This window comes from Epinephelus moara, chromosome 23 (genome assembly GCF_006386435.1).
Source record: "Epinephelus moara isolate mb chromosome 23, YSFRI_EMoa_1.0, whole genome shotgun sequence".
Lineage (NCBI taxonomy): Eukaryota > Metazoa > Chordata > Actinopteri > Perciformes > Serranidae > Epinephelus > Epinephelus moara.
Window position 1 is genome coordinate 33,808,648 of NC_065528.1, and position 15,277 is coordinate 33,823,924.

Genomic DNA, 15,277 nt, shown 5'->3' on the forward strand with positions numbered 1-15,277 from the left:
TTGTCACTCACATAGCTGGAAGTGTCCCCACTCTTGTTAAAAACACCAGGTTTTGTTGTCACTCACATGCTGGAAATGTCCCCACTCTTGTTAAAAACACCAGGTTTTGTTGTCACACACATAGCTGGAAATGTCCCCACTCTTGTTAAAATCACCAGGTTTTGTTGTCACAAACACGGCTGGAAATGTCATCAAAAAACACCAGGTTTGTAGGTACAAATATGACTCCAAATGTCCCAAGCTCTCATTAAAAAGCATGTGGCTTTGTTGCTACAAACACGGCTGGAAATGTTCCAAACTTGGTTCTGTTGCCACAAACATGGCTTTAATTGTCCTGAACTCTCATTACAAATACTTGGTTTTGTATCTGCAAATACAGCTGGAAATGTCCCAAACTCTTGTTAAAAATACCCAGCTTTGTTACGACAAAACACACCAAGGAATGTCCCAAGCTCTCATTTAAAACACAAATATGGAAATGTCCCGAATTTCATTAAAGTATACCCAGTGTGGAGTCTGAAAACAGCTGTAAATGTCCCGACCTCTCATTGAAAAAATCAAAATACAGGATGGTCAGTACAAACACAGCTCAAAATGTCACAACCTGTTTTTTAAAAAAAACAACCTGATTTTGTTTGGGCAAACGCAGCGAGCACAGCGTCGAGGTGTCACACCATCTACACCCCCACCCCCCCACTACACCAACATTTAGCTGTGAGCTGATCGCTGTGGTCGCCTCCATGTTGGAGTCCAAGCTTCAGTTAAAGAACATGTTGTTAATTATAAATATAACCTGCTGGTAACCTTCTGTGTTTTTAGAGCCGCCTCCATCACCTCCATCACATCGGCTCCACCGCCTCTGTGTTAATAACACACACACACACACACACACACACACACACCGTGCAGAGGAAACACTAATCTATAATGAATGTGGCTTCTCATTAAGTGAGAAACATTTTACTCTCATATGCTTCTGAATAGCATTTTTATTACTCTGTGTGTGTGTGTGTGTGTGTGTGTACGGGCTATTTGTTGAGCACTTCCTGTTAACGCAGCAGCAGTAGTAGTGAGGCGTCGTTCAGTCACATCGAAGCATAAATGATTCAGACACAGAGAGCACAACGTGGATTCACTTTATGAAACGTTAAACACGCTGTCAACACACACACACACACACACACACACACACACTGAAACACACACAGTTTCACACCTGATTGGTTGTTTGCTGTAAAATCACGGTTTAGTTTTGCCTGTGTGTGTGTGTGTGTGTGTGTGTGTGTGTGTGTGTTATTGATGATGTTACAGAAACTCATTAGCTGAAATCAAACATGTCGTCGACACAAATGAGGAAACAAAGAGTCGGTTTGTTCTCACAGATAAAAACTGTTTAACTGCAGAGTTTGTTCCTCTGGAGGAAGATGAAGAAGAGGAGGAGGAAGATGAAGAAGAGAAAGAGGAGGAAGAGGTGGAGGAAGATGAAGAAGAGAAAGAGGAGGAAGAGGAGGATGATAAAAGAGAGACTGGTTCATATTCAGTTAGTGTTTTGACCGTGATCACCTGAAGGAAACGTAAAAACACGATGATCCTTTTCTCTCTGAATCCTGGGTGGACTGATGGACGCTTGTCCTGGACAGACGTCAGATGATGAAGACATCAGATGATGAAGACGTCCTCTGGAGGCAGGGACACTGCTGGCTGAGGTCAGAGACAGATGGTTTAGGTTCAGATAACTTTATGTCCACAGTGTGAGGACGTCACGAAGGACGTGAGCATGTCAAGATAAAACAACTGGATGGGACATGATCAGGGACACTCTGACTCGTCCACCAATGTTCTGTCTCCCACTGATGTCCAACCTGGTCTCACTCTGAAGATGATGAACACCGGTGCTTGGTCAGTGACTTCATGCGTCAGACACCAGTATGATACGTAGAGCTGGTGTTGTTTAACGGCGCCTGGCGGTGTCACAGGGAAACATGATGAGGGTAAGATATGTCAGGTCTGACAGGATGTGATGTCACTGACAGGATGTGATGTCACTGTGTCTCTCTGTGTGTCTCAGTGTGTCCTCAGTGTGTCTGTCCAAGGTGATGTTAAACTTTGTGTCAGTGACTGATCACCTCGTCTCCTCCTTCAAACCTTCAAACAGTCACAGCGTCTCTGAGGCAGCCAATCAGAGGCTGCGACCTTGTCTCAGTCCGTCCGTGTGTGTGTGTGTGTGTGTGTTTGACAGTCAAGCATACAAAATTAGAAACACACACACTCAGGTGTGTGTGTCAGAGTCATGTGACTGTGTCCTTTGTCAAGGAGTCTGTGTGTGTGTGTGTGTGTGTGTGTGTGTGTGTGTGTGTGTGTGCGTGTGCGTGTGTGTGTGTTGCTCATTAATACACACTAACGCACACATGATGGTGTTGATGCATCTATGAGGACCGTCTGATCGATGGTTTCAGAGTGACGTCAGCGCCCCCTGCAGGACGCTCACTGCAGCACAGCCTGCACAGTCACAGTCTGTCCTGCAGGGGGCGCTGCAGCAGCATCAGTTCATCCTCTGAGAGCAGAAAGATAACTGTAGAGTTTAACTTCCTGTGTCCTCGTATGATGACATCACATTCTGAGTTTCCTGCTCCTTAAACTTTTTATTGGGACAAAGACACAGAGTCAGTTCCAAAGTCCACCTTCATGTTCCATAGTTTGGCTGCACCGTGTTTCACACTCGGACAGCAAACACAAGCAGGAAGTCTCTGGTTGCTTTGGAGACGACTGAAACCTTTACTGAAGCATAAATTGAGACCTTATTACACTAATCCATGTAAAATCAAGATGGCCGCCATCTCTGCTGAGTCCGTCTGCAGCTGATCTGGAGACGAGAGGACAAAACCTGATCACATGTTCAAACTTTATCAGTTACGATAAATACTGTTTGTAGTTTGACATGATGACACGAGACCAGTGTGGTCAACACTAACAAGACGCTGTTGGTTAGAACGTACTCAGCTGAGGACATGGGGACTTTATTGTTGTCTCGTTACTTAATCGTCTCATTTGAGGAAATTGAGATTTTATTGTTGTCTTGTTATTTCATTGTCTCGTCTGAGGACATTGGGACCTTTATTGTCTCGTTTGAGGACATTGGGACCTTTATTGTCACGTTTGAGGACATTAGGACCTTTATTGTCTCGTCTGAGGACATTGGGACTTTATTATTGTCTCATTTGAGGACACTGGGACTTTATTGTTGTCTCCTTTAAGGACAGTGGGACTTTATTATTGTCTCGTTACTTAATCGTCTCATTTGAAGACATTGCAATTAACACTGAGGACCATTAAAAACAAACCCGTCCTCATATGAGGATATCAGTTATTTCAGAAACTACTTCCTGTTCAAAGACATTTTTAGTTTGACCAGGTCCAACTGATCCCAGAGAGACAGGAGACATTAAAGAGACAGACAGACAGAGGCTGGTGTCTCATCAGGGTCAGGTCCAACATTAATGTGTCTCAGATTTTTATTAATAAATATTAAATATCTGTTAAACAGTCCTGATGTAGGTCGAACACATCAGATGTGTAGAATAAAATAAACCTGAAGAGAAGAAGAAGAAGAAGGAGAGTTCAGTGTTAACAGCAGCAGAAAGGAAGAAGCAGCAGCAGGTCTCTGGCTCCTCCGTGTGGTCGCTGACTGAACTGCAGCTTCACTCAGAAGCGCTGCGTCAGCTCTGAGTTGTGCTGATCCTCTGAAAATCTAAAGACTGTATTTAAACACTGAGTTTGTGTCAGCAGCTCCGAGCTGAGCTCTTATTATTCATAAATACTTCAGACTCCTCTCATTATTAATATATAAATGATCTCTGCAGGTCTGAGGAGCCCTCAGTGATCAGAAGTAAAGACTCTGTCCTCCTGCACGTGTCAACTGTTTGACTGTAAATACTCTGATTACTTTTGTCTTTAACTCCCACAGGAACATGTGATCCACATGTCAGAGTCCTGTTCATAAATCAATCGGCAGTTTGTTTCTATCATGAAGTCTGAGAATACAATAAAATATATTTCAGGGAAAAAGTGACATATTTATATACAAGTATCTTTAAAAAAAATAGGAGATAACATGAAACTTTATCGGTCTCATTTAATTATTACAAATGTTTTATAGAAATTAAACAGTAAGGTTCATAAAAACATAACTTTAAACATTTAAATGAGCTACCTGAGTAACAAGACAAGAAACAGTCGAGTAGTTCAACTTTAACACAGGTATGAGTGATTATTATCATTATTATTAATAATAATTATTATTATTAATAATGATGATTATTATGAACATCTAAGATTTCTTTTTTGTTGTTCATTTAAATTGATTTATTGAGTTTGTTGCATCAGTTATCATCCACTTTTGTTTTGTTTGTTTTCATTCATTCATTCATCTTCTAACCGCTTCATCCTCTTGAGGGTCGCGGGGGGGGGGTGGAGCCTATCCCAGCTGACATCGGGCGAGAGGCAGGGTTCACCCTGGACAGGTCGCCAGACTATCGCAGGGCTGACACATAGAGACAGACAACCATTCACACTCACATTCACACCTACGGACAATTTAGAGTTATCAATTAACCTGCATGTCTTTGAACCGGCAACCCTCTTGCTGTGAGGCGACAGTGCTAACCACCACACCACCATGCCGCCCGTTTTGTTTGTTTTGTATATTCAAAATAAATATCACTTAATAATAAAGATGGAGAGGAGGTTATGTAACTCCTCAGTAATGAAGACCGGTCTCGTCATCCTCATGTACAAAACATGAAACTCTCTTCATGCTGCAACTATTGATTATTCTAATAATCAGTTCAGACGTATAAAACTCAAACAGATTCAGTTTCCAGTGATAGAAAACAACACCTGAGCCTCAGAGGAACCTTCTGATTGTCTGATCGTTAATCACTTTGTTAATCAGTTACAATCATCTGTTGATCAATCGATCAATAATGAGCTGCTGGTTTCAGGAGGTTCGATCAACCTGAGTAAAGACGGTATGAGACGTTAGAAAAACTGGAGTTCGTACAATGAGGCTGAGAGAGAATCAGATCATTTGATTTGGACTCAAAATAGAAATTTATTCTGGAATATTGATTAAATATTGATGAAATATTCTGGAGGACAAGTTGGTCGACATGTTGGACTTCTTGTACTTCTGGACTTTTATATTTCTTGGAAAGTTTTTTACCTTTTCATCAAACCTTTATCAGAAGATATTTTGTACTTTGGGACAAACGTGTGTTGTTGTTTGGTGGATGTGTTTCTGCTGGTGGCGAGTGCAACGTCCTGAAGTGTGTCTGGTGACGAGTGTGACGTCCTGAAGTGTGTCTGGTGGCGAGTGTGACGTCCTGAAGTGTTTCTGGTGACGAGTGCAACGTCCTGAAGTGTGTCTGGTGGCGAGTGTGACGTCCTGAAGTGTTTCTGGTGACAAGTGCAATGTCCTGAAGTGTGTCTGGTGGCGAGTGTGACGTCCTGAAGTGTTTCTGGTGACGAGTGTGACGTCCTGAAGTGTGTCTGGTGGCGAGTGTGAAGTCCTGAAGTGTGTCTGGTGGCGAGTGTGACGTCCTGAAGTGTGTCTGGTGACAAGTGTGACGTCCTGAAGTGTGTCTGGTGACGAGTGTGACATCTTGAAGTGTTTCTGGTGACAAGTGTGACATCCTGAAGTGTGTCTGGTGGCGAGTGTGACGTCCTGAAGTGTGTCTGGTGACAAGTGTGACGTCCTGAAGTGTGTCTGGTGATGAGTGTGACGTCCTGAAGTGTGTCTGGTGGCGAGTGCGACGTCCTGAAGTGTGTCTGGTGGCGAGTGTGACGTCTTGAAGTGTGTCTGGTGGCGAGTGTGACGTCTTGAAGTGTCTGTTGGCGAGTGTGACGTCCTGAAGTGTGTCTGGTGGCGAGTGTGACATCCTGAAGTGTGTCTGGTGGCGAGTGTGACGTCCTGAAGTGTGTCTGGTGACGAGTGTGACGTCCTGAAGTGTGTCTGGTGGCGAGTGTGACGTCTTGAAGTGTGTCTGTTGGCGAGTGTGACGTCCTGAAGTGTTTCTGGTGGCGTGTGTGACATCCTGAAGTGTGTCTGGTGACGAGTGTGACATCCTGAAGTGTGTCTGGTGACGAGTGTGACGTCCTGAAGTGTGTCTGGTGATGAGTGTGACGTCCTGAAGTGTGTCTGGTGGCGAGTGTGACGTCCTGAAGTGTGTCTGGTGATGAGTGTGACATCCTGAAGTGTGTCTGGTGGCGAGTGTAACGTCCTGAAGTGTGTCTGGTGGCGAGTGTGACGTCTTGAAGTGTGTCTGTTGGCGAGTGTGACGTCCTGAAGTGTTTCTGGTGGCGAGTGTGACGTCCTGAAGTGTTTCTGGTGGCGAGTGTGACGTCCTGAAGTGTGTCTGGTGACAAGTGTGACGTCTTGAAGTGTGTCTGGTGACGAGTGTGACGTCCTGAAGTGTTTCTGGTGGCGAGTGTGACGTCCTGAAGTGTGTCTGGTGGCGAGTGTGATGTCCTGAAGTGTGTCTGGTGACGAGTGTGACGTCCTGAAGTTTGATCGTTTGATTTGGCTTTATGATCGTCTCACAGTTAAACCCTGAGGTCACCTCCTCCTGTCTCTCTCTGTCTCTGTCAGATATGGCGACATGGTCCCAAAGACCATCATGGGGAAGATTTTCGGCTCCATCTGCTCTCTGAGTGGCGTGTTAGTCATCGCCCTGCCCGTCCCCGTCATCGTCTCCAACTTCAGCCGAATCTACCACCAGAGCCAGAGAGCCGAGAAGAGGCGAGCGCAGAAGGTGACGACTGTGAACACACACACACACACACGCACACACACACACACTGCCTCCAACGTTCACAGCAACACACACAGAGTTAGGGTCACGTAGTTTACTGACACACAGAGTCAAACAGGACGTATGGAGACACTCAGAGGACATGTCATGTGTCCACAGTCTCCCAGGTGAGCCGACAGGTAAAAGACTGAACAAACACTCTCACTGTTAGACTGTGTTTGGATGAAGCAGTTGTTTGTTTACAGCAGCTCAGCTCGTCTTCATCATTTCTACGGAGACAAAAGAAAGTCGGACTCACATCTCCTCCGGTCACAGCTGCTTAATTTAGCTTCTGTCCAATCCACAGGAGGACAGAGAGGAAGGCAGAGAGGAAACTGAGTCAGGCCGTCACTTCCTCTCAACATCAACACATTTGCTCTCTGCTCGTTCTGGAGACCTTTTGTTTATCCTCCGGGGACACCAACACAAACACCATGTCAGAAAGTTCCACAGACCAGAGAGCAGCTCAATCGTTTCTCACTCAGTGTGTCCGTCTCTCTCTGCTGCTCTCTGAATAATAAAACCTGTCCTCTGTGTCCACCACAAACAAACATCATCCTCACTTTAACACACAGCTCAGATTTTACTGCAGCAAAACTTTTTCTCACACTAATGACAAAAAAACATTTACAGGCTCCCTGACGTCTGGATTCATCATGACCAGAAAACTGACATTTCTACAGGCGTGTAAAGGACACAATAACAAAACAAAACCTTTGTCCTGATTATTAAATATCATAATTAAAAGAATATCTTCAATATGCAGATTCTGGCAGGATCTTCTTCACACAAGTGAGGACGTTATCGTTTCTGCACAAGTTAGATTTATCTGCACACCTCAGTGTCTTCGTTTTGTAATCTCATTTCCACAAATAAATATTGTGTCCACATAACTGGGGGCTGTTAGCTTGTTTACATATGTTAGTATCTGGTTCACACATGTGAGGGCCTTCACACACTGAGTCAGTTTTGTTTGGGTGCATTTTTTTAATCCGTCATCTGAAAGAATCTTTCCACACAGACTGATTCTGATATGTTTTCTGTTCGTTTTAAAAATTATATCAATACACGACAAAGTGAAAATGCACATTTCCTCCTCTGCCTCTCTCCTCTGGAGTTACCTGTCTGACTGACATCACTTCCTCCTTCAGTTGCATGAAGGGGCGGAGCTGTCCTCCCTCTCTGTCTCCTCATGCTCCTCCTCTTCATCATCTTCCACCTGAATATTACTCTCTGACCTGTTAGTGAGCTGAAATGACTCTCTGTCTCGTCTCAGCTGCGTCCTGCTGCCACACTTTCTTCACTGAGTCTCAGTCAAACGTCTCTAACGACTCTGACAGGGGTGAAAAACACAGAAAATCAAACCTGTTCTGAACATTTTAATGACGGGTTAAAGTTTTGGACTCAATGTGCGAACATGATACAGTGTGAGGTCGTATTTATTTTAAGACTCAGTGTGTGACGGCCTTTAGTGTCTCGGTCGCACTCGTTTTTTTCCTTCAGCACAGGTTGTTTTCTTCTTTGCACACATTCTCTTGATCAAGCCAGATATCTTTTGTACAAATGATTTTGTTTGCCTGAGTTCAGATTTCAGATCAATAAATAAACAAATAAATAAACAGAACTCTGGAGTCTGGAACAAATGCAAACATGACGATAAGTTTCACAAAGTCGTCAGCCGGTCACAGTCTCAAGTCGACCACCTTCAGTATGTGAACAACTTAAAATTAATCTTCCAAGATCTGAAAATAAATCATAAATAATAATAATTATTCCATAACCTGTTTCCTGTGTGAATCTGAGCCAGATGCATGTTGAGATTTAAATCTCTCTGTGAGCTTCTCTGTGTCACTGTTCTTCTTAATTACTTTACACACACACACACACACACACACATACACAGCTGGACGGGCTACATGGACGTGTGTAACATGTGTATGTGTTCACAAACAGAAAACCAGGCTTGCTAGAATTCGTGCGGTGAAGAACGGAGTGGCTAACGCTTATTTGCAGTACAAACAGAGCCGGCTGCTGATTGGCCCAGACCAGGAGGTAACCACGGAAATGCAGTCGTTGTCGGGTGGTGCTGTTGGTTTTTGTTTTTTCTTTCATGTTTCTTTTCTCGGTGTGGAGCTGTGAGCAAACACGCTGCAGGCTGCTGCATGCTGGATGCCCCATATGACGCGGACATCGACTGGCTGCTCATCGTTTTAACTCAGGATGTTTCTCTGTCTGTGTGTCTGTGTCTCTGTCTCTCTCTATCTGTCTGTCTCTCTGTCCGTCCATCTCTCTGCTTCAGCAGTAACATTTTCACACCTCAGGTGATACCAAATATTTTTACTCTAACCAGCCAAAAACAGGTTTCCCTTGTTGTCACAAATGTCTGACAGAAGTTTGACGGTGCTTCAGGCTCTAAATACTGCAGTTCCCATCACTGAGGCAAAGACGTCAGGCAGACCTGTGAGTCCAAACTGATGGAGCACTGAGGGTCCGACTGACTCCAGCTGCCGTCACATGATGAGCAGCAAATGAATGAAGACTTGTAGTTTTGCTGGAGCTTTGATCACCTGATGTAACTGAGGGCGGAGCTGCTCTGTTCTGGCCTCAGCTGTTGTTTCAGAGCAGCAGTGCCTGGGTCATTGATTTACCTTTGGCTCACGCAGCCAGACTCTTCCTGATCAGTGCCTTTCTTTGGAGTCTAACTGAGATGCATAAATCACCCTCAGCCTCCCGTCCCAGAGTCTGTCCTCTGGAGACAAACAGCAGCAGTTTGTTTTCTTTGTTTTACTGTCTGTGATCTCTGTCAGGACCAAACCGGGAAATAGATCATGTGTGCATGTAAAAATAATAGTTTTTTGCCCTTATTCCCAAAACCAGAATATTCCTGCTGAGCTGTTTACATGGCCAACGACAATGAGCCATGACTGCTCTGATTAATGTGCTCTAACAGCTGATGTTTACGTCACCTGTATCAAGTAATACTGGAATATCAGTGTGCACGTAAACGATGAAACAGACCCTCAAAACCTTGCAGTGGCTAAAAAGTGTGTCAGTCTCAGAGCATGTGAGCGTGGAGCGAGAGCAGAACAGTTTAGATCGAGCGAGTTGATTGTTTTTGTGCTGCAGACCCTGGAGTGTCCAGTTCTTTCATTTGACCGGACCAGAAGTCTCAGGGCTCATTTATGCTAAACGTCAGATACGAAGACGGAGACAGACGGAGCCTTCTGTCTGTACTCTGCGTTAATTTTCTCCACATTTGTGCACGTTTTCTGAGAGCTTACGGATATGGAAGAAATGAAGCAGAACCACCAGAGACTGTGAAGGCAGTGTGATTTACGCGAGAAACGACTGTAGGAGATGATACGAAAAGTTTTTAAACGGCAGAACAGAACGAATCAGTAATATAGTGGAAATAATTCTCCGTCCACGTGTTTAAATACCTCTCAGATCACCACAACCTGCAACTCTTCCTCTATTGGAGGGTACAATATTATGACCTCCTCCACAGTCGTCTTATTTATTATTGTGTGAAACCTTTGACTCCGCCCTCTGGTGCCATCTATTGGCTGTATCTATGCCAACATAAAGGACACATGGAAGTATGAGGACGGTGACATTCATGTTTGAAACAGACAGATCTGTGTTGGTACGTGAAAGGGGTGTAAATGAGTGGAACCGAAGACGCCTGGAAACGGTCTGTAAGACTGTTGTCACTTAGTTTGGAAGACTTATTGCTGGAGCAGGTTGGTGACATACAGTTGATTCTCTTTGCTCCTGCGTCCCACCTTTGATCAGTGATCAGATGACCTCATGCGAGCCGACTGTGTTTGTTCTTATTGTTTCAGCCTGATGGAGTCGGTGAGCTCGGAGGTTCACGGTGCTGATTTAAAACCAAAATGTTACTGTTGAACTGTCTGTGGCTGCATCACTGACTCACTCTGATTCTTATAGTCTTCCATTCTTTCTCTTTACCATCTCTTTATTCTCTGCACATCTCTGTCTCAGCTTCGCTCTCACATGGAGAGCAGAACCATTTTATCCACCCCGCCATGCGCTGCTGCGTCACACTAACTCACCTGTGCATGACCTGGTCCTCAGGTGTGGGGCGCCTCACCGACAGGAAACCAACAGCATCGTCTTCTGTGTTTTGTTTGAACTCGTGCATTTTGATTGGCCCTCCCATGTGACTCGGCTGCTGACCGATTGGCCTGCGCTGCTCATGACATCATTACTAAGCGTCTTGGGGTCCATCGCCATGTGGAGGAATGCGATCCGGCTGAGCTGCATGTCAGTAAGACACTCAGGCCACAGTGCACAGGGGCGGAGTCAATGTGACGCAGAGGTAATGGTGGATGACAGCGGTGCTCGACAAACCTTTCAAGGAACAGTCTGACACTTAAAATATCTTGTTTGATGTTACATGAAAAGATTGAAAAGAAAGATTACAGATAGGTGCAGTGATTATAAACGGAATAGAGGCCTGAAACATGTTAAGACTAAACCAATTGCTAAGCTAGGCTAGCAGTCAGAGCTCACTCCTGGTGACCCAGGTTTGCAAACCAGTTAGGCAACAAGTAGAGTCCCAAAAAGTGAGAGTTCCTATGAAGGTCCCCACTTACTTTCTTGAGGGTCACCACAGAGGTGTGTGACGTCCTTTAGGGTCCATAGGATTAAGGTATGTCACTTCTTTAAGGGTCCCCAGGTTAGGAAGTGTGTCACTTGCTGTTGTGTCCCAGGAAGGATCCACTACTAATTTTACAGTCCTTAGAATGGTCATCCAGAGTAAGGCTCGTAACTTCCTTTAGGTTACCTGACAGTGATTTTTATAACTTCATTTTCAAGTCCCTGGGAGGGTGCTTAGGCTTAAAGTTCACAACTTCCTTTACGGTCCACAAGAAGGTCCCAAGGAGTGAAGTGTCTCATTTTTTGGAGACATCTTGAGCAAAGACTTTGCCTCTTACTAGGGTACCTTGGATTTAGGAACATCACTTCCTTTAGAGTCCCTGGGGGGAAGGTGCCCCACCTGCTTAAGGGTCCTTATGAACTTTTTCCATAAGGGTTCTCAGCAGTCATGTTCATGAATTCATTGAAAATCCCCAGAAGTAGTACACTGCTTTTAGGGTCCTCAGGAGTATGACTTGTGACTTTCTTTGGAGTGTCCATGAAGTGAGGTTCATAAATTAATTTAGCTTCCCCAGGAGTGAGGTTTGCAAAGTCATATGAGTCAGATGCATCCCCTCACTTAGGACCCTAGAAAGTGAGGTGCCTTACACCAGGGTAAGCTCAATGACTCCTTTAGGAAGTGAGAGTGAGTGGTACTTGTGGTGTCTTGACTTCCTTTAGGGTGCCAGGAGTGAGGTACATGACTTCCTGTAGGTACCCTGGGGTGAGGTTTATAACTTCCTTTAAAGTCCTTCGGAGGGTGTTTAGGCTTAAAGTTGACAACTTCTTATAGAGCCCCACGAAGGTCCCATGGGTGAGATGCGTCACATTTCATTTAGAGACCCCAAAAATGAAGAGCTTGCCTTCCACAAGGGAACGTAGGATTCAGGAAGATCACTTCCTTTAGGGTCCATGGGAGGAAAGTGTCCCACTCACTTAAGGGTCCTCTGGAGTAAGGCTTTTGACTTTCCTTGGATTCTCCATGAATTTAGGTTCATAAATTCCTTTAGCTTCATTATGGGTAAGGTTCGTAAATTCATATAACTCAGATACTTGGGACCCTCAAGAGAGAGGTGCCTTTCACCAGGCTAAGGTTGTGCCAGGAAAATTACTTTCTTTAGGCCCCCTGGGAGGAAGGGTGCCCCATTTGATTAAAGGTCTCTATGAAGTGTTCCTTTAGCTTCCTCAGGAGTGAGGTTCCTAAAGTCAGATGCATCACTTCATGAAGGACCCTAAAAAGTGAGGTGCCTTCCACCAGTAAAAGCTTAATGACTCCTTTAGGAAGTGAGAGTGAGTAGTACTTGTGATTACTTGACTTCCTTTAGGGTACCAGGAGTGAGGTACATGACTTTCATAGCATCCCCAGGAGTAATATCAGGGTCATGAGATAAAGTCATGAACTTAGAGTTCCAATAATGTTGTCATGTTCATGACTTCCTTGGATATCCCCAAAGTAGCATCCATGACTTCTTCAAGGGTCCCCAGGAGTGATTCTCATGACTTCTCTGGCTCTAATGGCAGTTAGTCCAGGGCCTCTGCAGAAGACAGGTAAAAACTGGACTTCCTAAAATGTGGGACTGTTCTTTTGGCAGTACCTGAGCTTCTTGCTCCATGATCACAGAGTCTTCAGTCCGTCAGTCCATCCATCTGCATCACATTCAGTCCAAACCCTTAAGCAACATGAGTACGGTGGCTCTCTTGGATCAAATGAGGCTTCAGTCAAAACAAGCAGAGACACAGGCACATGTAGAGAGGCAGTGATAGAGCTGCTGAACGGCTGCTATCTGTTTGAACCAGTGAGTGATCCATCACTTTCTAACTAACCCTGAACAAGGAAGGGATTGTGGGTAAAATCCTGGACAGATGAAGCATTCTTACAACAGTGTCAGAAGAAGGTGGTGAGAACATTAGCCCTGTCCATGTGTGTGTCGTGGCGGTACTGCCCATCTTTGTGCTGTGGTTCTGGGTGGGGTGGACGCATGTCCAATGGCGGGCTAATTGTGTGGTCATGTGATTTGTGTTTGTGTCCTGAAGGCGTCCAAGGAAGCAGGACAGGCGCTAGTGTGTAAGGCCAACCCCACCTTCGACCTGCACCACAACCACCTTCTGCACTGTCTGGAGAAGACCACGGTGAGAACAGAAAACACACACACACACACACACACAAACACACACATCACGTTGTACGGTCATAATGACATCATTGCACCACGCTACATGTGGAGCAGAGCCCAGTCTCACTCCGAAGTCATCCAAATCCAGTGCTTGGCAGTGACTTGCAGCAATAGATGTCAACGAAAAAGGCATCCTTTAACGTCAGCATGATACACGGACTGACAACAACCACTGACTTTCACCCGAGAGAGTGGTGTTTGCGTCCTGTAAGATTGTAAAGCCAGACCATCTTCTTTTTTTCTAAACCCAACCATGTTTTTGTTGTTTAAGGAAAAAAAAAACATCAGTTGGTGGTGTTGTACTGATTTAGTGCTTTTATTTTGAAAGAGACTGTATGTAAATGTTAATTTTCCTATGAAACAAAAGTGTATCTTGAAAAAAGAGAACTTGACACGGCGTCCCACAACGTCAACAACCAACACACCCAGGGTACCTTGGACGTCATATGTGGACGTGGAAAGTCCATGACCAAACGTGGACATGTGGCGAGGTCACAGTGAGGATGGGTTGTGGTGCAAAACCATGCGAAAACAGGAGGTGGTGCCAGAGAAGCGAATGATGAATCCATCACAACACCTTTTTACTCTGCTCATAAAACTGAGCATATCTTAAAATCTAAAAAATGTACATGTTTCAAAGTGTTATATGTTTAGAAATGTTTTATGTTTCTAATCTTTAGGATCAACATGTTTTATTTGTTCATTTTGTAAAATTTGATGACAAAGGTCCAATATTTGTATTTTTTATGACACAATTTCAATACTTTATCAATTGTGTGGTTTATTGACTTAAATAATCTTTTAGCTCATGTTGCACAATGTAGAGTTGATAAGGTTAATACGTTAACGTGTTAAATGCTCCACCTTTAACCACATCCTGATGCTGTGTCTGCCTCAGAACCACGAGTTTGTGGATGAGAAGACATATGAGACGGGCTGCAGGGAGGTAACTCTAGTGAAGCAGGTGTCTCGCTCTTCTTCCATCTCCTCTTCTTCACAACACGGCTTCAGTTCCTGTTGCGCTCGCCGGAAGAGGAAGACCTTCAATGTCCCCAACTCCAACATGTCTGTGGGTCTTCATGGCAGCGTCCAGGAGCTGAGCACCATCCAGATCAGAGAGAGGCCGCTCACCAACAGGTAGGAAACACAAACACCGGTTTTTATACCATAAATGTGTCGGTGAGATCAGATGTTAGGAAATAAAGAAGTTATATTGATCCATAGGTAGATTCTGTTGGTGCTTGAAGAGATTCTATGGGTCTTTGAAAAGGTAACAGAGGTCCTTGAGGCGGTTTTAGAGCTCTTGAGCTGGGTTTACACGTCCTGAATGAGATTTTAGAGGTTCTTGAGAAAGCTCCAAAGGTGTTTGAGAACATCTTGGAGCATATTGTGAAGGTTGTAGAAGTCTTACAGATATTCTAAGGGTCCTTGAGGAAATTGCAAAAGCCCTTAAAGTGATGTTTGGAGGTTGTTAAGGCCCTTAAGAGTTTCCAAAAACCCTTAATGAGGTTTTAAGGAGGTACTAGAGGTTGTTGAAGATGTTCTAGCTGGTCGAAGGGGCTCTTAAAGAGGTTCCAAGGGTTTCTGTAGGCA

At 44.5% G+C, this 15,277-nt stretch overlaps 1 protein-coding gene across 1 annotated transcript in view; it reads left to right on the plus strand.

The window, feature by feature from the left end:
- LOC126384982 (potassium voltage-gated channel subfamily D member 2-like) overlaps nucleotides 1-15,277 on the plus strand; it is an 84,885-nt gene that overhangs the window by 60,225 nt on the left and 9,383 nt on the right. The window contains exons 2-4 of the mRNA XM_050036458.1: nucleotides 6,647-6,809; nucleotides 13,545-13,640; nucleotides 14,583-14,821. Of these exons, the coding sequence (XP_049892415.1) occupies nucleotides 6,647-6,809; nucleotides 13,545-13,640; nucleotides 14,583-14,821 (498 nt within the window). The remainder of the gene's footprint in view (nucleotides 1-6,646; nucleotides 6,810-13,544; nucleotides 13,641-14,582; nucleotides 14,822-15,277) is intronic.